This window comes from Opisthorchis viverrini, assembly GCF_000715545.1.
Source record: "Opisthorchis viverrini unplaced genomic scaffold opera_v5_36, whole genome shotgun sequence".
NCBI classification, from domain to species: domain Eukaryota; kingdom Metazoa; phylum Platyhelminthes; class Trematoda; order Opisthorchiida; family Opisthorchiidae; genus Opisthorchis; species Opisthorchis viverrini.
Window position 1 is genome coordinate 1867070 of NW_008751692.1, and position 22990 is coordinate 1890059.

Sequence of the window (22990 nt, forward strand, 5' to 3'; positions counted from 1 at the left end):
CGTATCATTACATTGAAAGCAACATCACCCGTTATGTATAGTCGTACGAGTTGATGAGTATAAAGCGCTTTGATGGAAGGAAAATGTGGGGCGGGCAAGGGGACCTGTCATAACCTATCATAACTATAGAAATACTAGATGGGGACACTTGTTCATGCAAATTCCTTAGGACAAACGTACGTGAGAAACTCATTCATTGTCTATCTATCTCCGGAATATGAAATATTCTGGTAGTTTTCCATTGGATTGTTGAAAAACTCCACCTAAAAGTAGTGCGGCAGATCGAGGTGGATGAATCTGACTTCAAAATACACAAACCTTAGGAAGGATTCTTCTTTCCGTTATGGAATGAGGAGGTACTCTCAGGAGTCAGTCTTTTGCAGTGCGTAGGTACCTCATTTAAACTCAAGCGATAAGGACACTTAGATGATCGAATAGTTAAGACGCATTTTGTAGACTGAACTGTAGGTCGAATCTATGTTCACGGATGGCCTTCAGCTTATCATGCAAGGATTAAAAAACTCGTCCTTATTTCAACTGGCACTTCGTGAGTAGTACTTCGATGAGTCTGTTGTCATTTTGCAAGCGAAATCGTGACAATCAGATGTTAATCAAGTTTCACGTTGAGTTCACTTAGCCACTCGGCAAACATAAGTAGGCACGTTTTCTTTCCAATCCGACGCGAGTTAATCCATGACGGGTTATTATCTAATCTGATCAGAGCTCTACGCCGCGTGTACCACAGTGACCTGAACTCGTGATCATTGGACCCACAGACAAAATTTTTTGTTTGCGATAAGCTTAGATTACATAGTTATTCCGCCTTGTAATTGTTTTTCTATTTTAGACTGAGCAAACATTTAAGTACTTTATACTGATCGAAGGCTTACGTCTGGTTCAGTTAAATTTCTCAATCTTAAACCATGTGTGCGCCTAACCTGGCAGCAGCAGGTTAACTGTGTCAATAAAAGAATACACTGTTGGACTCAGCAGAGCCTCGGCTTCGCTGAATCATTGCATTACCGAGAGTCTTTAATCATTAACAACGCGGAACCCTGGCGCTCGCAATCTGCAGACAGTATGAACGAACATAGCTAAAGCCCCTGGTTTCCACTTCATGTTTTTGTCACCTTGTTCCCTTGCAAACAGGGCGAACTTGGGCAAACAGGGTAGGAAGAGGCCAAAACGATGAGGCCACAAGACGCACATGACAAGTCAGCACAGTTGTTTGAGGCGTAGGGAGCAGCAGTACACTGAATATGCTCGATAGTTTCGTTGTGCGATTCTTTGATGTCAATAAAAGACAGGTGAGCATCCAGGCTCTTTTGGTTTCCAGTGTACGATTTCTAGCACTAAACCAGTACTGGACACATTGCGCTGCGTGATGGAGCAAAGTGAATTCTGCATGTGTCTAGGGTTTTTGATCGATCAGTGCATTCGGTCTCATCTCGCATCGAACTCCAATGACACCGAGCATTGCAGCCTGGTAGAGCAACGTGAAATACCACTGTTGTCGGGTTGAACTGATCTATTTCATCCAATAAATGGTGAATTGAAGCGTGCTGGAAAGAGCGGTATGTAAAATTACGCACTCTCTGACATGAGTAATTTACAACAGTCCTTCGTGGGGTATTTGATGCAACAACGGGTCAAATCACTGTACGGACGTACTTTCAAGTTTTATGTACAGGCAAACCCTAAGCAGTTCATGTGACTTTTCCGGAAATAGGACGTTTACTGTTTCTTTCGTTCCAAGTTTAATGAAGGATCCAATTTTCATGTCAGGTCCATTTTTTTCACATCTCTGTTTCGGATGCAAACCTGATTCCTAAGTTTGTTGAATTGACTTCAGTCTAGTCTGTTCTTATCAAATAACAACGACGCTGCCTCCTTATTTTCCCCGTAGGACCTTTAGTTTTGAACTTATTCCTTAGGCTAACTCCACGACAGAAATTTATTTTCCTATGGGGCTGAATGCCAAAATTGGTTAGCAGCTATCTTACTCCACGCATTCAGATCTTGCAGGAGGTAATGCTAACTTCATTTCTATCACCAGTTCCTTAGTTCATCACGTTTGCTGTTCAACAAGAGTCACCAGTCAAGACGGTGACACCTTCTTACGGCATTCATTGTTTCTTTCTTATTGACTGAAAAACGAAGTGCTTTTTCCCGTGCACCCATATATTTGCAGCCATAATCACTCTTTCAAGTCTAATTTGTAGGTGACACTCTTCTGGTGATTGCTAGCTCGTCCGAAATTCCTCAGCTTTCAAGAGAGAGCCACGAGCATTTGTTATGGCACTGAGAACCTAGTCTCATCAAATTTTTGAGCCAAACAAACAAACATCAACAACATGCGAAATACACTCATTTGCAAACCAATTCGGTTTTGCGAGAGACTCACCTGGAATCCAGCTGAAACTCTTGACTTTTTGTGATGTTTCCAGGCAGCTAAATGTGCTGCACGAGGCCGCCTCAAGTTCTAGTTGCTACGATATTCGAGATATCGCGAAATATGTATATTTGTAATAACGAGAGATTCAGCTGGGTTCCAGGTGAGTCTCTCGTAAAACCAAATTTGTTTGCAAATGAGTATATTGCGCTATTTCCGTGCAGTTCGGTTTCACGCAGAACATAAGGTTGACGGAAACTCTGGGACTGCGCTTACTTGATGAACCTTAAGACGGGAGAAACCGGTCGTGGGCAGTCGAAGAATTTTCAGCCACCTCATGAGTGGTGCATTACGAATCAACAACATGGTTTGCAAAGCATCCTTCTTTCTGGTAAAAAGAAGAATATCGTGTGCAAGCAGTAACGGATTCATCCCTTTTCTTAGACGAGCTGATTGGTTACTGTACAACCATACATCCATACAATTGTACAACCGTAACTGACAGAATCGGACGGGTGTTTTGGCTGATATGCTATCCGAAGATAAGAACAGAAGGAGGTCGCTAATTATGGAGTCTGGTCAAGGCAGTCGGTTGTATGCTTGGTACGTCGCGTCCCTCTTCATATTCGACTTAGGGTTCCTTGAGGTGTTTACTTCTCATATTGAAACATATACCGATGGCACTCCCTGAGTATTTCTACTGAAGGAGAGCAGAATTTTAATACAAAGAATTCTTTGCTTACACCGAAGGATTTCACGGCTGCTTATCCTCCTTCATTAGCCTGCTTTTCGGTGCCTGTGGTCATTATGAGGAATATCAAACCTTGACACTTCTGGACCAGCTGATCTAGGCGGTATCCCTGGGGTCTATTCCATAATTATGTTCCAGGAATCGCTCTATTCACATGAACGCTTGCGGTAATTTGATTTTTCTGGAAGTGAATTCATACGCCCTACCTTCCGTGAACAACAAACTACAGAGTACCTCCTAGTCTTAATTTCGCTTGCCTTGCTTTGTTTTACCACCTATGATACTCATCGGAAGTAGCATCTGTCGCCTTCTCGCACCCATGGTTCCATATCCACTTTGGATCCCCCGCCACAGAAGAGTCTGTATCTATAACTCTTCTTTAACTCCCTCTCCCTCCAACTTACGACCTTTAACACTTGGAGCACCGAGCAGATATCTATTTAATTAACCAACCATGATATCTGTTAATTCGTGTGCGTCTTTGCGAGTCATACTTACTACCATTATTATATTCTAGTCTAGGGGTCTGGAATGATCCTTCATGTTCATGTAATTTGCATTCCCCAACTTGATGAATCTATTACCTACAGCGCTGTGAAAGCAAAGGAATTTCGGTTTTTGATGTACAAAAAGGCGAAGCGGTCACCTTGTTACAGATCACAGCCCTAAACAGCTTATTTTTCTTCTCCGAGTGTTTTTTATCAGCGTTAACAAAACCACCAGTGATTAGTACCTCGACAAGGGATTATAGAAAATAAATAATCTGGCCACCGCCATTGGTTTTGCGACTAATCTGAAATCGCCACTGAGTCGTTGTACGCAGCGTGTGTGTAAACGCATTCTGGTCTACATGCTGATCAACCATTTCGGGATTGTTCCCGATCTACGGTGCACCGTACGGTTCCAATTGGATTATAGTTCTATTCTCCTATCACTAAAAGTCTCTCCTAATAACCACTGCTGAATTGAACAGTCTTTCGAAGCCAAATATGTTCCAGTCTCATTTTGTCCCATATTCATTTGTCTTGTTTCTATTTAAGGTGTTTTGTACAATGCGCTACGCTTTTGATGGATAGCATCGATCCCAATAAATTCATCCTTAAGGACAACGAAAGCATGGAATTGATCTAGCATTCCACTGGATATAGCCAATTAATCAAAGAGATTTAGTCCGGAACAGTTCAGACTTGCTTGAAGTAGCATTGAACTTAGGCTTCGGTGTTATAACAGCTCATCAACAACGCATATGCCACAGCTTTGCTTAACAAATCCTACATTGAGCAAATTAATGATAACCAACAATCAGGAAGTTTTCCTTAATTCCGTGGAACTGAAGAAAACTCATGAAATACCGAACCTATTTAATATCACTTCGCCACTTGTGTTTAGACACTGCTCTGTGGAATAAACTGGAGGCGAAGTACTTTCGTGAGTGCATTTTACCAAATCAGGGTAAGAGTAAATCTAAAATCAAAACTCACCCAAGTATAGGATGTACGGATGGATCCATAGACTGGGTAAAGAGGCGTCCGACCACTATCCACCCTAAGAATGCTTCGAAAGTTGGTTCACTCAGCGTACTGTTTGCACAGTCACACAATGGATCGGTCCATTGTGTTGTGGTAGGCCATGGAGCTGAAAACTGAGTACTCGAATCAGTCCGAAAATCACTAAGGCCATCACGTTTGGATCATCCGGGCACGTGCACCTCTGGGTCAGTTGATTGGTCCAGCCAGCCAATCAGCTGACAGTGATTGTTGCACGTGACACCGCAGACCAGAACTTTGTTGCTTATTTTGGATTAGCGCAACGAAACCGAACAAGTGAGTTCCAACAGATGCATTTAAGGTTTGTGGGGACACAGATCGATATGGAATCAGTTAAACCGCTTAACACTAGGAGTACCAGAAATTTTCCGAACCAAGAAAGCTAAATTAGAAGGAGAACCTGCACCGTACAAGGAATAATAGCATAATTTGCAGGTTGCTGAATTTTACTGGCCGCTTCTTACTTCTAACTGTTTCGGCGGCACCTGGGTTCGTACCAACTTACGACAGAAAACAAATGGATTTCGCCAGCTTGATTTTAGACGTTTAAGGTGCAGCTATATTAGAGCACCAGTGGTAGTTACCTTCAGCACTTATCTAAATGTTTATTCCACATTGACCTGATTCATTCATTTAGAATGAATACTACCAGCCGATTATAGGCTCCTAGTGACATCAACAGTTAGTCAGAGTTCAAGGTAAAATTTGGTATATGAACAACTCCGAAGTTTTTACCACTGTTTTCAGAAACAAACTGTACATAGACAAATAAGTTTTCGTATATTCTGCATGGATATTACTCTCGCCAAACCGGTTGTACCTTTCCGATTCACAAAAGCTCCATGGAGTTATCGTTCCATCTAAACAAAACCATGGGACTGGCAACGGTTAGCTGGTTGCAAAGATCACCTAATACATCAACAGCCACCATTTTTAGTGAAGCAGCTAGTGCGAATGCCCATTCATTTCTTGTTCCGTGCAGAGACTGAATAGCAACCGGCTCCCGATTTTCAACCTCCCATGTTGTAGGTATCCAGTTCAGTGGCACTACTGAAGTTGTGTTGAAATCATGTGTTGGCTACATGACAGTAAACAAATACGTTTCTATTGGAATTGTATCGCGTTGTCACTGAGAGCTCCCGACTGCAAAGCTGAACAACAACGAAGCTCGGAACTGCAAGTGATAAGGCACTTGATGAGGCCATCGCAACTAAACCGCTGAGCGGATTTGGATGAACCTTATGAATAGGGGATTATCATAGAAGGGATATTAGCGATCGGACGGGTCGATATCTTGTCCACAACGGATATTCACGTAAAAAAATTAGGAACATCACAGGTTAAAAGAAAACGCTAGCATTTGGGTTGTCGTAGTGTGGTCTGATTCTGTAGGCTACCGGAACTACGGGATGTTTTCACCTTTCATATGACATGTTGCGCTGTTTTGCTTGACGAAGTCAAAAGGACGACGCATAATATTTGTTACAAAAACCGGAATTTGTCGCACTGACACTTTGCACGTCCAATCATAAAGCAGAAATTTGTTCTACAACTTTGAGGTTACTTATTTGCCTAGCTAGACAACTCGAGTCCTCTGGATATAATAACCTGTGTTGTCGATTACAAAACCAGAATACATTTCTGTAAACGGCACATTAATAACTGGTCTTCGACTACTTCGGATATTACACTCAGCTTCCGGAACCCATTTTCGCTAATCGATCGGGAAAACCGATTCAAAAAATTCCCAATAAACTAGCCCTTGCAGCATTCCTATGACGTGTTTTCGTTCCTGAAGTCCTCCCTAAGATTCGGCATCAAAATGGTCTCGGAAGGTTATAGAAATCCTTATTCTCATTTAGGGGTAGCCCATTATGGGCACACACGGTTATCGATCATTCCTCTAGTCTTGTCGAATTAATGAGCTACACATTGGATTGATTATATCATTCTGTATTTAGATGATTGATGGCTGTTCACTGGCAAATGTCTTTGTTCGGCAATCAGAGGCAGTGAGATTCAAACACAACACCAGCGATTTCATCCTTTTTCGTCACACAGGCATAGTCATAACAGCTGTGACAAGAATTGTGCTTATAGAGATGTTGCAACAATGTTTGAAGGGCGGCGAAAGTTCAGTCAACAGCACCTGGAGATCCTAGAGTTGGTCATTTCAGAAAGCCAGAATCAAAAGCGACCACCACAGATTTCTTTCAGGATGACAGACTAGGACGCAAACCAAGGACTGAGAAAGGTTATCGATCAGTGGCACGGTGTGATTCTTTACTTGGTCGGTGAAGCGGTTCTAAGTGACTTCATGACATTACAGAGCCACACAGCTTTAGAGCATTCTGTCGATAAGCAACAGACATTGTGGACACGTTCTATGCGCTGGCCATTTGACGACCGAGCTACTGACCCTTGCTCAAACTTTGGGCAGCTGTTTAATGATCACAGGGTCACTAATAGAGAACGATTTATAACCCGAAGTCCGAGTACTTCGTGTTATCAGATGAAAATGCAGTGAAATTTGCCAAGAATGTTATCTTCACAGGCGTATACGTATTGATGATGCTCGCATTGTCGATTGGAGCAGTAGGGAGACGAGGATCGATGATCTTTTAACATTTTGTTTTATCTAATCAACCGTATAGTAAAAAAACTAATATATAACATGAAATGGCAGACGGTGACTCTTAGTAGATGAACTGATCAAACTCTATTTCAACTCTAACAGGACCTAACGGGGCATGTCAAGGTCATTTTTACGCATCGACACGGTCGATATTGACTGATTAGCGAGGCCTCACTGAAAGTTATCAGTTTCAAATTGACTGATTGCTCTGGGGTCAGCAAGGCGACTGGACAAGGCTCGGACGAGCTTCGCAATCGATGAGGAAATTTTGCAACTTTGAACGTGCCTCGCCTTGATCGATTGCTTTGTCCGCTCATTCAGGCAGTGAGGCACATGCCCCGAGACATGTCCATGTGAACTGTGGTTCATTCTGCCCACGTAAGCACTTTAGTCAGTATCAGGTGTACTGACAAACGAACCAGGTGCCCCGGTCACTACTTGTGTACACAATGAACAAAGCAACCTTGAGGTTCTAAGATGACCTGAATGACTGAAGTCGGTAGATGTTTCGCAGCTCAAAAACCTGAATGACGTGGTTAGATCAGCAACTGACATTTAGTTTCCCAAGGAGGATTACCGTGAAACTGCTGATGGAGGAAATACTTGTAGCTCAGGTTGTATAGATAATATCGGTAACTCCAGTGTGGAAAGTTTACAGCCAAAATACTCAGCTTAGGGAACAAACGAAATGTCGCAACCGTAGGCACAGTATAACACACGCCTGGAGGGACTGAACATCTCAGTTTTGGGTGTGGCTGAAATAAAGGATTCAAGTAAACTTTCTGCGGTAATGCTCCGGCCTAAGCAAGTTCACTCAAACTGGTTGGAGGATTATCTCCTTTCCCGGGGTAAACCGTGATATTCAGGTCGCGGAAGTTAGACCAGATGCACAGCTTGATTCCTTAGAGGTACATCGTTTACATATTGAGCGTAGCTGTCTGATGCAACCATCGGTAAAAGGATAGATGCAGTGCTTCGGAAATGGGAAACTTAGTGAGGTCTATGCTGCCAAGCAAACGGAATCGTTTAGCGATTCTATGGAACTGGATAACACCGAGGTAAGTCCGATAATGACTGAAGCGGTCACATAGATCAGTTTAAAGTAACAATACCTCCTTTGGCAGAATAGTGCATTGGTGGTATCTTAAAACGGTCTTCAATTTTTACGAGAGATCTCATCTAACAGTTGGATGCAGCCTGTGCTACATAAACCAACGAGCCCTGTACAACTGCCATCCTTTTGGGTAACAAGGTGAAACTCTTATTTTTCTCAAAACAAATATTTTCAGTTTATGAACAAATGTTTTGGTTGATTCGAAGTTTGTTTACCTGATGTAACATCCTTTGGATGTAGTACTTTTCAATACCACGAAAGGAACAATGCCGATAAACAACTAATTTTATTGACCCTTTGGTTGACGTAAATATTTCGCCACAACTCCTCTAAAAATAGACTCCACAAAGAGTTACAGTGAGCATTCTCTCCTTACAAGCGAGTTTTGCATTTTGCCTTACATGTAGTCCCCATTACAAACTATAATTTTACTCTGAATAATTCAGAAAAGCCAGTTGCAATCCAACCCAAAAAGAACTCCGCTATGCCCCGCGGCTACCACTACAAAGTTGCTTCAATTTCTTATTATATTCCAAAACACTGGCAACGAAAGTTGGATCAGTACCAAGCCCACGAATAAGTGAGTGTTGACCAGTTCGTTCAAGTATTTCCAGGAGAAAATAAGTAGACTCCACATGGAGAAGAAACTACTGAAACGTTACCTGGGAAACTCGCTTTTTGCATAATATTTACCGCAGTGCCATTCTGATCGATTTAGTCCAGTAGATGTCGAAGGAGGTATTTCCTTAGGTTCACTTTGAGGCTTGGATTATAGTAGTATTTTATGGTTCATTTTAGAGCCAAAAGAAATCCAAATGTTTTCAAGTGATGTCAGTTTTCGTAACCAAATCACTCTTATTTGAACAGTTCTGCTCTTATCCAGCTCCCATTAGTTCGGTTCACCCGCAACACTGCGGGGAAAACGTTAACTTGGAGCTTGTTTGTAACAAAGCGTCACCATTGAAATCTAACTTTTTGACGTAGATTTGGTATAATTTAGCTCAAGTACTGTTCTCTAATAAGAGTGAACCCACAGTGCAGTTTCGCCAAGTCGTCCGGCCGATGCTTACAAACAGCTCTTTACCAAACATCAAATTTGTTGTTGTAGTGTCTCTCCAGTAGTTATGATATCACTTCAATGAAATTGGAGAATCCTTTTTTGGCCATCTTGGATTCTGAGTGAAAGTACTCCCATAATGAAACTGTGCGTTCATCAAAGGTTTCATCTAGTGATGCATAAAGCTGTTAAATCCTGCTGTCACGAGACAAAAAATGTTGATTTTTAGACGAAAATGACCAGTTTAAAGTAGCAGCCCCAGGTGAATTCAAAATGTTGTTGGAGTACATATTGAGTAGTGGGTGTAAACTACGTGCACTGGAAGTAGTCTTCCACATGACAAGAGCGTTTATAATTCCGTGACACTGGGGGTATTTGTTTGTCCCAGGTTAGTTAAATGAAACGTGGCAGATTTCCTTCCATTTACCCGGGAATTTTCAGTCTAGTGCAACGCTGAAATTAGCAATCACTACTGGGGTGGATTTGTATTCCCATCCAAGATCTAAAGTGTCATATTTCCCACTGGAGGCAATAGACAGCTTGTTAGTTTGCCTGAAGGTTTTGAATCCAAGAGGGCCTCACATTGTAAAATTGAAGGAAACTAGTATGGTTCTTCTATTCGTAGTCACACTTGCAGGGTAGACCTTCTTATTCGCATCCTGTTTGCTTGAGCAATCTCTTAAAGTTGTTCTGTCTGGTACAACTCAATTTCGGCTCACAAAAAGAATCCGAAGTGAAGCATGCTGTGCGGGGACTCGAAATCTCCGTCATTGGTACAGGAGGCGAGAGTACCTTCACCAATCTAAAAATCCAAGTAGGACCTTCGTATCTCCACAAACGAAAACTTTTGACCATTGAGAATTAAGTTTAGTTTGATCTGTTTCGTGACCGAGAACATAGCAACAGTCCTGATTTTGTCGATTTTTCGACTCTGCCTCTCAGGACTTTGGGGCATGTACCGTCACAGACCTTTAAAATCGACGGATTTTTTTTCAGTTACTCATGAATAGTTTTAAGAGTTGATTTAACATGACAATTACAAGGGCACCTATGTGGATAGTTTTTTAATCTGGTCCACCGTACTGTGTTGCTGTGTTTGAATCTTTTATGTGGTACTAATGAGTAATTTGACAATTCGGGAAACTCACGGCTGTTTCAGAATAACCTAGATGCTTTCATGAGAGCAGAATAATGTATAAATTAACTAATGAGGATTACTTCGACGAACTTCAGCCTATGTAATCGGTTGTTTCATATTATGACCAGCAGTGGAGAGCAAATTTCAACTGTGTCGATCAGATGACTGGATGATGTACCTTTCAGCTCGTTGAGAAATAACTGACGGTTGCATAGCCTGGTATAGAGTTGTTTTGACAGATGCTCCATTGCTTCTGTGTTTAGTTCCCAGTCATTTCTACTAATGAATTTTTCCAGACGAATGAGCAAACGTAGTGACTGACAGATAAGACTGATGGTTGATTAGTGCCGTTGGAACAGTCTTTGTGCAAGTCTTAGCATTTGGCCATGTCTGGCGAACGGTAACATTTAAAAACCATTTAAGTCGGCTGAAATCACGGCAACCAGTGTACGGAAACGCCAAGTAATATGGCTTACTTGCCACTTTCATTTACGCTCTGAGGTGTCTTTCGAGTTAACCGTCAGCACAGTGAACTTTCAGACAGTTCATTCTTGTCAGAGTACCTATCTAGAGTCGAAATCAATTTTGTCCTATGGACTAAAGTGAGGACCAAACCACCTTAGTGTTGCACATACAGGATGCTGTGAATCTGAGGTGCTGTGCAGCGATAGAACCATCAAAGCTCCTAACAATAAAAAATTTCAAAGGGATGCAAAAGTCCGTTTGAATAGCGTGCTCCTCCATCATGTTAATCCCCTTCTTTGCTCTTGTTGCGGATTGCATCCCATAAGGCAAATTATCCTACTACTACAGAGAAGCGCCATATGACTGTTTCATCCTGATTCAATAATCCGGTGAAACTTTAAGAGGCGAGTTTTAACAATATCATTCAACCGTAAGTGGCTGAAATTTACTTTGGCGTAAAGCTAGTTATCCTCAGTCATGCAATTCAAGTCGTGTGACCTCGCTACTTAAGTGGTGGCACCACAAGGGAAGTGAATAGAAGTGAGTAGAACACACATTGAACAGTAAGGGCCCAAACAGCAAACGATATTGAGCTTTGGGCCTTGGGAAGGTTCCTTCGTTCTCCCTTTAGTGTTTGATTACAACCACCTTCCCCCTTCGAGCGAACCATCGGAAAGGTCAGTTTCGGCTAATCCTCGAAAATTCAAATGAATTCTATAATTTCAGAAAGTACCATAGTATTTTTTTGTGTGGTTCACTTTGCATGTATGTAGGGACGGAATGCTGCTTGCCCTCGTCATAGAGATGTAATTAGTTTTTTTAAGTGAATGTTAGAAAAGGTAACTTTGTAGAACCCATAGAGTGCGCAATTTCTTTTTTCGCAAATACTGCATGGACTACCTAGACATGGTGTTGTTACAGAACAGAACAACTGCTGTTAGTACAAACCATCACCCTTTCAGGTTTTAGTGCGTTCGGAAGTTCAACGCTGCGCAGCATAAGATTCTCTGATTGTAGAAGTTCATCTGCCCTGAAGGGAGTTATAGGCAGAACATCTAAAATGTTCCCTATTAAAGTTCTACGACAATTTCCTGCCGCAGTTTTCTGTGAATCTGTGATAAATTCAACTTTGAACCTAATTCGAGTTTTAGTGAAGTCCGTCGCACGGTTGGTGTGTGGTGTGAAGCAGCCTCACTACTATACCAAATAAAACCTAACTTGTCCTTTCGGGAGAGTGTACGGAAGGTACCACACCGACGTCTGAATAAATAAGGCCTGCTCACCCAAATTGACCTTTGCTCGGACTCGCCCTCCGCCCAATCGCCTCATCCATTTGAAATACTGCGAAGGGTAGCGTATCGACCAACTTGAAGGCTGTTCCCGATTTTGATCAGCTGCAAATCATAAGTGCAACGAATTCAGTTATGTTACGCGCGCTCATCTTGAAGCTGGAATTACCGCGGCGTTACTTTCAGGCGCTCTGTATTCGCACAATTGGATTGAGCTTTTGAAAGCTATGACGTGTTGTTGATGGACTAAAACAGACAACTGAGTTCAGAACACCAGTCCAAATTTTTAAGCCCTATCTGGGCATCTCGGAGTCACAGTGCTGCTAGGCAAGTATTCCACCATAATTTTTCCGCCAGAGGTATGACTGCTTGAATGGACAATGAAACTTGTTGAGTCGCGAAAATACGAACATAGATTAGGGTGGATTTCGGGTCGAGCATATACGCAACAAAATGCAACATTTCGGTGTGAAAAGCTTTATCCCACTTGCGAGGATTTTTCAGCTAAGAGCATTGTGCGGCCAAGGATCCCCTTATTTTTATACGATATTGCTTGTAAGGTTAAAGAAGACTTCCAAATAATTCATCAAAGATTTCAACCTTCTTGAACCTCATCCGGTAGATTGATTTCTCGAGTTTTCATCAGTTCTATTCAGAACGCGTCCAGACATTCAAAAAGTACATGTCCAGAGAACGACGCATCCCCAAGGTCACCATCGGTCCCGTTCCGGATAGCAGGTGCGTTGGAGGACCTTACCAAACACGGCTTAGCAGCAGGCGATCAGCGCAGTGGGTGTGGAGTTGTTCACGTCAGGAATGTCGCCACTGGCTGTACAGAACGAACAAGTGAACGACCATATTTGGTATTTTAGTCATCATATGTAATTAAGCAGAAGCCCTGTATGCTTGTCCTGACAGTACAGCCATGTCCGGGGTTCTCTGTCTTCTTCCTATCGCGTGATCTGACAGGCTCAGTGTAGGCGTAACCGATCGACAGCCACCCACGATGCAACAAACATCAAAGTGGGCGTATGTGCAGGTGAACGCTCTGTTGCAAATTAACTTGGAATTTACGAGAGACGCAAGTGCGCCTCAGTTGAATCCCCCATTTACACTACTCAAGAAAGTCATCTTGAATATCCTTCTAACTAAACTACAATGTGGCCTTTGTAGGCATTTGGAGAATACCTTAAACGGAAGAAATAGCTGAGATTCAGCTACATCTCGCAGCTTAGTTAGCAGATCTGGAACACTTATTTATTAACCAAAGTTTACCTTTAGATGGAATTATCCCGGAAATCCTATCCTGTACCTGAGGCAAATCTCATGTACTCACGATCCACCCTTTATTTTAGGCACTGAACTGCGGAAATCATACCCTAATGTAAAAGAGAATGTTGGTAGCTCAGACAGCATAGATGATCGTTGGTTTGTTCGCTGAGCACAACCGCCAACCCATCGCTACGCAGAACCACGCTCCCTAATAACGCTCGCTAACAACGCATTGATGATGTCACCTCGATTGGTGATGAAACGTTTGCAATCGAATTGCTCAGCTCAGCGAACAAACCAACGACCATTACCCTAATATAGCTGACTGTGGTACATTTTGAAGCTTTGGGAGGAAGACTGCTCAATTTCTGCCAAAGTGGATGTCGATACTTATAAACACATCGGTCACGCCAGATTATGACGTTTGTACTGTTTCTCTCAATCCCACCACTAACTTCCTCGTCATGTCCCACTTCTGACCCTGTGTAAATGAAGCTACATGGAGCAATGTGATAGAATGAAGGAACCGCACTTGGTAACCTCAGGTCTTCGTCACGCTTTCGACGTTCATACAGTTTGGCGTACTCGAAACTCACATGACCTTGAACATAAATTAGCGAATGATCAATCATTACCACGTTCCTATCCAGAAATTTAGCGCACTATTGACCGGGAACAGCATCGACGAAATTTACGTGCGTTTGTTGGCAACCCGGATTACGACAACTTATTGGGACAGATAATAAACCCATCCAAAACACGGAGTCACTGGCGTTAGAAGGCCAAAACAGGCCATCAGAAAAACGGTTAAGCAAAGTATATGTCCACATACTGTTTTAAATCTCGTTTGAACAAGAAATATGGCTTCATGTGCAATGTGCGATGGGTCGGCCCGTGCTATGGATCGGATACGGATGTACTGTTCATTCAATGGCTTTGGACAAGACGAATCATTTGAATTCCTGTAGTTCTTATGGCTTATCTGACGATGGCGAAGTAAACAGATATCATTGAAGTCCTACCCTTGACATTTGTACGGAACAACAGCTGGAGCTAACCGCTTCTCCATAATACGCTTCTGTAAGACACAAAAGCTATTGGATACACACTGAGATACGACGCTCACTTAATGGGTGGGATAGACCTGTGATAAGCCTCAACTCATCTTACGAGCACGCGTTCTGAACATGGGATGAACCTACCTTCACAATTTCAAGTAGAATTTAAATTGGCTGCAATAATGGAGATGAGAATTGCAGAGTGAATTGTTATATAATTTGATAACGCGGTAGCACATTGGGGAACTGAACTGTATGGGGGAATTGTTATATACACGCGGGCTGCTAAAGTCACGGCAGGTACTGTTACTGTGCAAAAAAAATAAAGGATAGAAATGGGATTTTTGTCATTGGTGTTCTTCACTGGTTGAATGCTGTTCGTGCTCATGGGCTGGACTTGCAACGGATAACTCATAAGATGGGGGAGGATAAGGCGGGTGTGCGGTTGAGTCATCTTCATATGCTTGATTGGACATTCCTTCCGTCGTTTGAGGTGTAGATGGTCCTGTACAGGCATCTGTTTGTTGCTGGTACTGCCGCTGCTGTTGTGTTTGATGGTCTTCCACTTGCTGCATTCGTTGGGCTGAGGAAACATCCGGGGTGATCACTGGAGCGGCGACCGTGAAGGGTGGTGGTGGTGATAGTGAGCTACACTCGTCGTAACTCGGTAGGCGTGGGAATCCGAACGGCAGCGGAACGGATCCCGGAAACGAAGTTCCTATGTGTGCAAATGGGAGAAGGTAAGCCGTTTGAGTTTGAAGCTAGGTGAGCGAACATTGTCTTCCCCATGACATGCTATTACTGTGGAGGCTTTTGTTAAGAAGCGACAAACTAAACTTACCGTCCATCCCGGCTCTTACACGGTTTGTTTCGTTTCTGGATGGAGTCACTTGACATCGACGTTGACGTGAGCAATAATGATCCGCCCATTTGCTCACCGAGTCCCAGTGTGAACACGTGGCCAATACCAAACAGATGACAAGGGAACCCACCAGAAGAACGACGACTCCAATTACACTGATTGATGTGGGTTGAAAAGTTGAAGGAGAAGTGAAACGTGGGAGGTAGAATGACAAGTCCTTTTGATCTATCCAGCAGATGCGCCTGGTTTTTACGTGCGCGGTTAATTAAGCTCAGATTGTACAGTAACTCTCTCAAAAAGAAATTTTGACTCCACCCGGTATGGATAAGTGATTTAAAGTCCCACAGATGTTTACAAGAGTAAACCTTACCCTTCTTGAATACCCCCTGAATGGAGGCCATCACGGAAATAGGGATTTCAGTCCCTCATGACATACTTGAGGATCACGTGAAATGATCAATGACCTTTTTTCACCAGCACTACCTTCGAAGACTACATGTACGACGCAGGAGACACGTTAATCCGTATGACCATAAACAGAGTTGCCACATCTCAAGTAGCCAAAGAGGGACACTCACAGTCAGGTAGTACTGTGCAAGTTTCGCAGTAAAACTAGCCCCCCCCCCCCTGAGAGACGAAATGTGTACACTTCAATGAAAAGTACTTGTGTCGATCAAAACGCCAAAAGACACCTATCAATCCATGAAGTCGCTCTCGAAAGAACCAGTCAGCTATATGGCTAGGCCTGTTACACACATGCGACAGAGAGTCATGAATGACATATCTATTTCTGAACCTGCCTTAGTCAGCTCATTGTGATGAGACTTGCTGCGAACGAGCAAACTGGTGCCTCTCACCAAGGACAAATGACCAGCTCCCAAAAATGAAAGGAATAAACTAGCAACAGAAGACGGTCCATCTCGATATCATCGACGGTAGGGTATAAGATGAAAACGAGTCAAACGGGCTGCACATGCAGTTCTGGTTACTAGTTCATTGAGACCAGTTTGATGGATAATATATAGCCAGGATGTATTAATAATAAACTTACGTCTACATTTTAACTGATTTTATCCACCAATTTATGCAAGTCTGCTTGAGCTCGATACGGTCTGTGGGAACATACTATCATTTCCATCGAAGTTTTTTTCTTCAGGGGCAACTGTGGTACAAGTAGGCAAGCGTTTCAGTAGAGTTGTTGAAATCAGAGTCTCAACCTAAGCAAGTACTCATGCTCCGGCAACTTTGGACACCAAGCCGCTTCAGTATGTATAGGGCAGAAAAATGTCAGCAAACTTTGAGTAGGGTCAAAACTGGAATTTAAGAGCTGTGGTTCTCCAGGAGCACCCTCATTGTGGCGCTCTCAACAAATCGTTTCATATGAGCGGAGAGTAGGAAATAAGTGATGAGAACCGGAGACAAATATTGCTTATAAATTTTTGCCCAACTGAACAAGTTTTGTTGTCATTCTTCAAAACTGTTGTACGATTTTTCAAAACGGATTATGTGTATGCATCGATATTTATTGAATGGGGTAAATAGTCGCGACAAACGCCCAGTGACCTAGTGGGAATTACGAAACCAGTTGTGGGCTGTCTGGTGATTTCGCCGACATTATCAATAGTTTCGAGTTTTGTCTGTAGTCCTTGTAGAGTTGATCTTTGGATAAAAAGAATACCTGTCCTACTTGTGTCTGTTAACCTCATTGGTTGTAGACGTAGCGTTCACACGATTCTTTGACTCCAGAGGTCATCGCAATGTTTGAACGTGTGGTAACCATGGTTTGATTTTGCTTTCATGTACGCTTAATGAACTACGCAGCGCAGTTGTCCTCATAGGCTAGCTGAGTCTTGTGTGGGCGAAAAGGAATCTCAATGTATACCTTTCTTTTAACTCCATTTTCAGTTAGGTGTTCTGTCGTTTTTTGTACAAATCCTTATTTCTTATACCCTCAAAGAAGATATTTGTTTTTGCAGCTTTCTACCCAACGTGAATTGTAGAGGAACTAGCACGGAAAAGCTGAGTAGGCTGGTTTTCCGTTTTTTCTTTGTTGCTGGGTAAAGCGGGCCAAGAGTAGCAAACCGCGTTCCTGTGTGACGAACCACAGTCATTGACTGTGGAAATTAAAGCAGCCGATTATTACATCAAATATTGGGTACATATGTGGCAGTTTTCACGATTCTCCCTGAAGCTACGTCAAATCGCCTTTTCTTGTGTTAAAAAGGTAACAACCTTCTTTGACCATCTTTGATTTTCACGGGAATCTGCAAAATTCCAACCCACGTGGAAGGCAGACCTTTGATCACCACTTTCAAAACGTTTTTACCAACCGTAATGCACTGTTCGTTCCAAAATCTGATTCAGACAACACTTCTTTGACCTCTGCGCTCATGTGTTTTGAACTTTGGTTGCTGCTGAATTCAGGCGTGAATTTATTTTTTCCAGTCCAATTACCATTTCGACGGCTGTTTCTATTCATGTATAGTGAATATCTGTGGGGCTGCACCAAAACAAGTTTGTTGTTCTCGCCTGACGGTTCGCTTTTGTCGTTCACTTATTTTGTGTTTTGAGCGGCTCTGATGAATAATTTACTGCTCACGTGACTGTCTCTCTGACTGCCATTATCCACTGAGTAGACAGAAACAGTCGACGAGACTATCGCGTACAGTACCGTTGAGTAAAACCGCCCAGTGAAATATGTATGCCTGTGAACGCCAAACTGATGATTTGTCTGAATGGATACACTAACGTAGCTTTGGACCTAATCCGTTCTATTGAAGATATGGCCGATAGTTTACGCGAGCAGTTGAATTTCCTACTAGCAAGGCTGCTCCGCTTCGGCAGATCACAGATATGCAAGTCTAAATTAAGAATATAAAAAACTTAGTCAACTCAGGCTTACTAAAAGTGTTGCATTGACGATAAAGATAATTTTGTTTTTAACTGGACCCAGAAACCTACCATTTTTATTGTGTTCCGTTTTGTTAAGGATCCGTCTGTCCCTTTACCTTCGAGTGGAGTGATATCTACCCACCAGTTTAAGTGCCCTTATCGTTTAGTTCTTTAACGTCTCCCTTGGCGGGAAATTTTTTATGGTCTGGATTAGAGCTCGGGTGTTCTGAAGAACTAGGTATGTGTTTCGACAAATGCAAATCAGTTTGGTTTTAAGGGGAGACTCTGGTGAATCTCTCGTTTATGTGCTTCAACTGAATGTGCTGCACGCAGGCCGCATCATGCTTGAGTTGGGCTCATAGATAGTTTGCCCATAGATCGCCCTTCTGCGTGAGGTCGAAAGCAGCAAAAAACGACTCTTCGAAATGCTCCCGGTATCTACAACCTAAACTCATGAGTAAGCCTAACTCACCAAGATGAACACTGCAAACTCAACGTAGGAATCTCTCTGGTTGAGTATCGAAGTCGCATTCGCAAAGTGCAGCTAAACAGCTGTGACAAACTGAAGCCATGAAGAAGGTTTTCTCGAAACGCGATTTAATCTTCCAGAAGTTCGGTGCGTACAGAATCCAAAATAATCATGTGTAGAAATTTTTTGGAAGTCCGTTTCCAACGGGATAGGGGAAGATGAAAACACGTTTCGCACACTCCGCTTGGCTGTCATATGGGCTCGTTTGCTAACTCCTACACGTCGATGTTTTCTGTAGCTAAGTACTTTTTGTGGAATCACTGAAGTCGTCATTCGACGAGCCGGTCAGTACGCGACTATGTGATGTAATTTTTGTGACTGAAGTATGAATAAGCCTACTTCCTGTCTAAATGAGGGCTACTCAGACCACTGCTCGGCTACTCATGGCGAAACAGTTAAGTTTCAACCACTGGCCGGAGGATCGCAGGTTCAAATCTCTGGGTTTCTTGAGACGTGTACTGTTATTCTTTCCCAACAATGCTTCTCGGTTTCTCAGCATAGATAGGCTTCACCGACAAAACGAAGGCACCATTGAAAATGAACCAGATAGTTCACACCTGCAGAGTGTTTTGCCTGCGCGAAATGTCCAAACGTGGGATGCGTTCTTTCAGCTGAATAGCGATACTAACCGCTAAATGGATTTCACTCAGTTTTATGGCACACGACGTCCTCAAATCGTCAGTTTCAATCAAAAGTGAGCTGTTCCTTGTGCTTCGATAAATTCTGGATAGAATGGAAGCCTCCACATCATTCGAATCCAAGTGTTTAATGATAAATTTCACAATCGGGCTCAGTTCAGTGGAGCGAGTTAAGCGGGACGGGAACAATTAAAACAAGGAGAGAGGTAGCTCACTTATGTTTGAACGGTCAACAAAATAAGCCTGATTTCTTAGCCGAATGCTTTTAACTTAAGTTTATGTATTTACTGTCCTCTTAAAAAGAACTCCTGTATGAGAAGATATCCTGTCTAGGGCAGAATCCCTCTAGCTGGCTCGTCTACCACCAACATCTGAGTGATGCACAGCAAATCTACGGACCCATATACAATATTCATTTAGCTGAGTTTTTCCACCCCCTTGTAATAGTGCATGTGGATACAGAAAACGGACGATTGTGGTATACAACATTCACTCCCTAGCACCAAGGGGCCTTGAGGGTAACACTCAGTGAACAGGTCTGTAACTACTGCACACTGTAGATGTGGACTTGGTTAGTTGCCTCAGTAACTAAATATTGACGGCGCTGAGACATCTGAGACGATGATAGACGACTGAAACGTCACAAAGTAAGGCTAGTTGATGCCCTTGTTGTTCGATCGCCTAATATGGTACCAGCTACAGCTAGTAAAACGGGTCAGTCAGTGTGCAACATCGCAACCAGGCCAACTAATTCAAACTTACTTGCTACTCATGAGTGAAACATGCAGCACGTGGAGAAAAGCTTTCGGACAAGGAGGAAATCCTCAAAGTAGCCGCATAATCTGACGGTGGCAGTAGTGTTCGGAAACAGGTTAAGGGGGATTCCACACATAATAATTCATACTAAGTGAGGAATACATTCAAGGCTATTTAAAGGCGGTCTCCCCGATGAAAGGTTAGTTTTCCCCTCACTCGGATGGTGACCTTGACAACTCAGTTAATTTTACTGATGGTGCTGCTCTTGAAGGTACATAGTGAAGCGATTGCCTATCCCTCTGCAAGGTGAATAACTGTTCAAGTGTTTTTTTGGGACAACAGGTCGTATGAGGTATGACGAGAAGTCAGGAAGAGAAAAACTGATCTTTCTGGTTCGCAGAGAAATGTAATACCATCAGTCTGTTGAAGGAAATACCTGCTTCAAAAGTCGAACGGACAAATCAGTGTCATGTCCAAGAAAAACAACCGCATAGAGCTAGAGACCTTATTTCGTAGTATGCTGCTTGGTCTTAATTGGGAATTCCATTGTTGATACTGACCATCATTGGTTTGACATGGACTGGGATTCTGTTTTCTCCCCTACGATGTCAAGATCGCCTTTCTGTTCTTTAGAAAGTAGATATTCAACATGACAAACCTAATGAAGTCAGTTTGTCCGTAAATGACTGAGTTCCGGAAACCGATTTCAGTGAAGTGATCTAAGACAGCGCCACTTCCTTAGAATACATCAGTGTACATGATTATATTTCAGAACCAAATCACTTTGTATGTTTTCATTTTTGGATTCCGTAATTTAAACCTTTTTGAACAGAAAAGGGCCAAAATCGAGTTTCTTTGGAAGTTTTGTGCTTTAGCTTTGACATAATTATCCTTGGAGGAGCAATCCAGTGGGCTATGCACCACGTGGGTCATCAAAATGAAATCGAGCGCCTTCGTTGCCTACGTCTCACGGCTTTTCTATGCCTTCCATAATGCACTAATACATGTTGCACCCAGAAGAATGATGAATGTTGAACGGATAAACGACTTGAGATATGCTCTGAACTAGAAAAGATGTCAGGAGGATACTTAGTCTGCCAAAACCAGGTTAACTGGATTATGACACACATACACAAGACACATGGGAACCACCAAGAATCTGTGCAGGAAAAAGCCTGCGCCCAATGGTAACCTAATGATTGGAACGCAAGATAAAATTTTCTTTTCGCATTATCTTGATAAAATAAAGCTCTGTAAACATTATGAGTCGCAGCACGAAGCCTCCAGATTGTCCCCTTCTGTCACTAGAACTTTTCCACGTTACTCGTACTTTGTGAGTAGCGAAAACACTGAGCACATCCCAAAGGTAGACCCACTAACGTCCAGTTCGACGCTACCAATGAATCAGTAGATAATATCAAGAACGACTGCCCGATGAGTCTGACAGACGAAAATATGTGTATAAAAGTGTAGGTGGAATGGATGCAAATTTCCAGTCTGAAAGCAGACTTGAGGGGATGTGTGTTAGAGTATGCGAACATGGGACAAAATAGTCTCGTATAACGGCCTTTCGGTCCCAGTATGGGCAGATTTGTCTCATCCCCTTCCTATGGGGGCATACTTTCAAAGGATTACCTTCAGGTTCTCAGGAAAGCTAACTCACATGGTGGTGATATCACGAAGGTGATTAGAACACTCCATTTTGACGCGTCAGCTTTGACTATCTGTGTTGATTACTGGTCCATACAACTCAGCCTCCAGCACTTGCGACTTAGGTACGTACCCTATGCAAAACACCCCTTAACTGACATTCAGCAATAATCCGACGTGTTGGTCAAACAAGGACGTCTTGATTATTTCTACATCTATCCTAGGACTCAGGCAAATTCAAAACCTACTAAATTGGCCAGATAAAACTTTTGTGCCAAAAGGGAAAATTTAAGCCTCTCCAAATCTGCCAGCTATTTACAAGATACCTTCGAAACGTAAAAATCATTATCTTATGTTTAGAAGCTTCCGTCATCTATATAAGGCTTGGGTCACAGTAACGATTCAGTGTGTACATCCATCCCAACAAGTGAAACGATGATGTCAATCGTATAACCTACAAATTTTCTTCATATGGACTATGGGTGTGAACAAAATGGCTTTGACGCGTAGCGCTTTCTGTAGACTCGATAAGATTGGAACGCTGACAGTCAATCGAGTACCTGCTGCTCAAATTTCTCCGTGATCAACTCCATAGATTGTAAAGTTTCAAAAATGTTTACCTATTGCCACGCTTGCGTTGAAAAGAAGAAAAATGAATTTAGTGAATTTCTTTTAAATTCACTTAGATACAATCCGTACACATGAAGTTGCAGGGATAGTTACATGTGAACTGAGCTTAATCATAAGACCTGCTCTCAGCACAGAAAATTCACTGGTTGAATGGGAAGTATGAAATAATACTGTTCATCTCAAGGGCTTCGCCGCTGGTGTGCCTCTACTGGATCTGTAGTTAATGTCTTTGAAAATAACTTTGTATCCATTCATTTTCAGATCGCATGCCAACGCTTCAAATATTCAAGCAGCAAAATCCATACGGTATTTGTT

General features: G+C 42.5%; 2 protein-coding genes across 2 annotated transcripts in view; both read right to left on the minus strand.

The window, feature by feature from the left end:
• Window positions 1–4762, minus strand: part of T265_13096 (hypothetical protein) — a gene marked incomplete at both ends in the record, with an annotated part of 39555 nt that extends 34793 nt beyond the window's left edge. The window contains one exon of the mRNA XM_009167153.1: window positions 4625–4762. Within this exon, the coding sequence (XP_009165417.1) occupies window positions 4625–4761 (137 nt within the window). The remainder of the gene's footprint in view (window positions 1–4624) is intronic.
• Window positions 4763–15065: 10303 nt separating this feature from the next.
• On the minus strand, window positions 15066–22096 carry T265_02807 (hypothetical protein; the record flags this gene model as incomplete). Its single annotated transcript, XM_009167132.1, has 3 exons — window positions 15066–15436; window positions 15560–15822; window positions 22059–22096. 3 exons carry the CDS (start codon window positions 22094–22096, stop codon window positions 15066–15068), a joined length of 672 nt encoding a protein of 223 aa, XP_009165396.1.
• Between the last annotated feature and the right edge of the window lie 894 nt (window positions 22097–22990).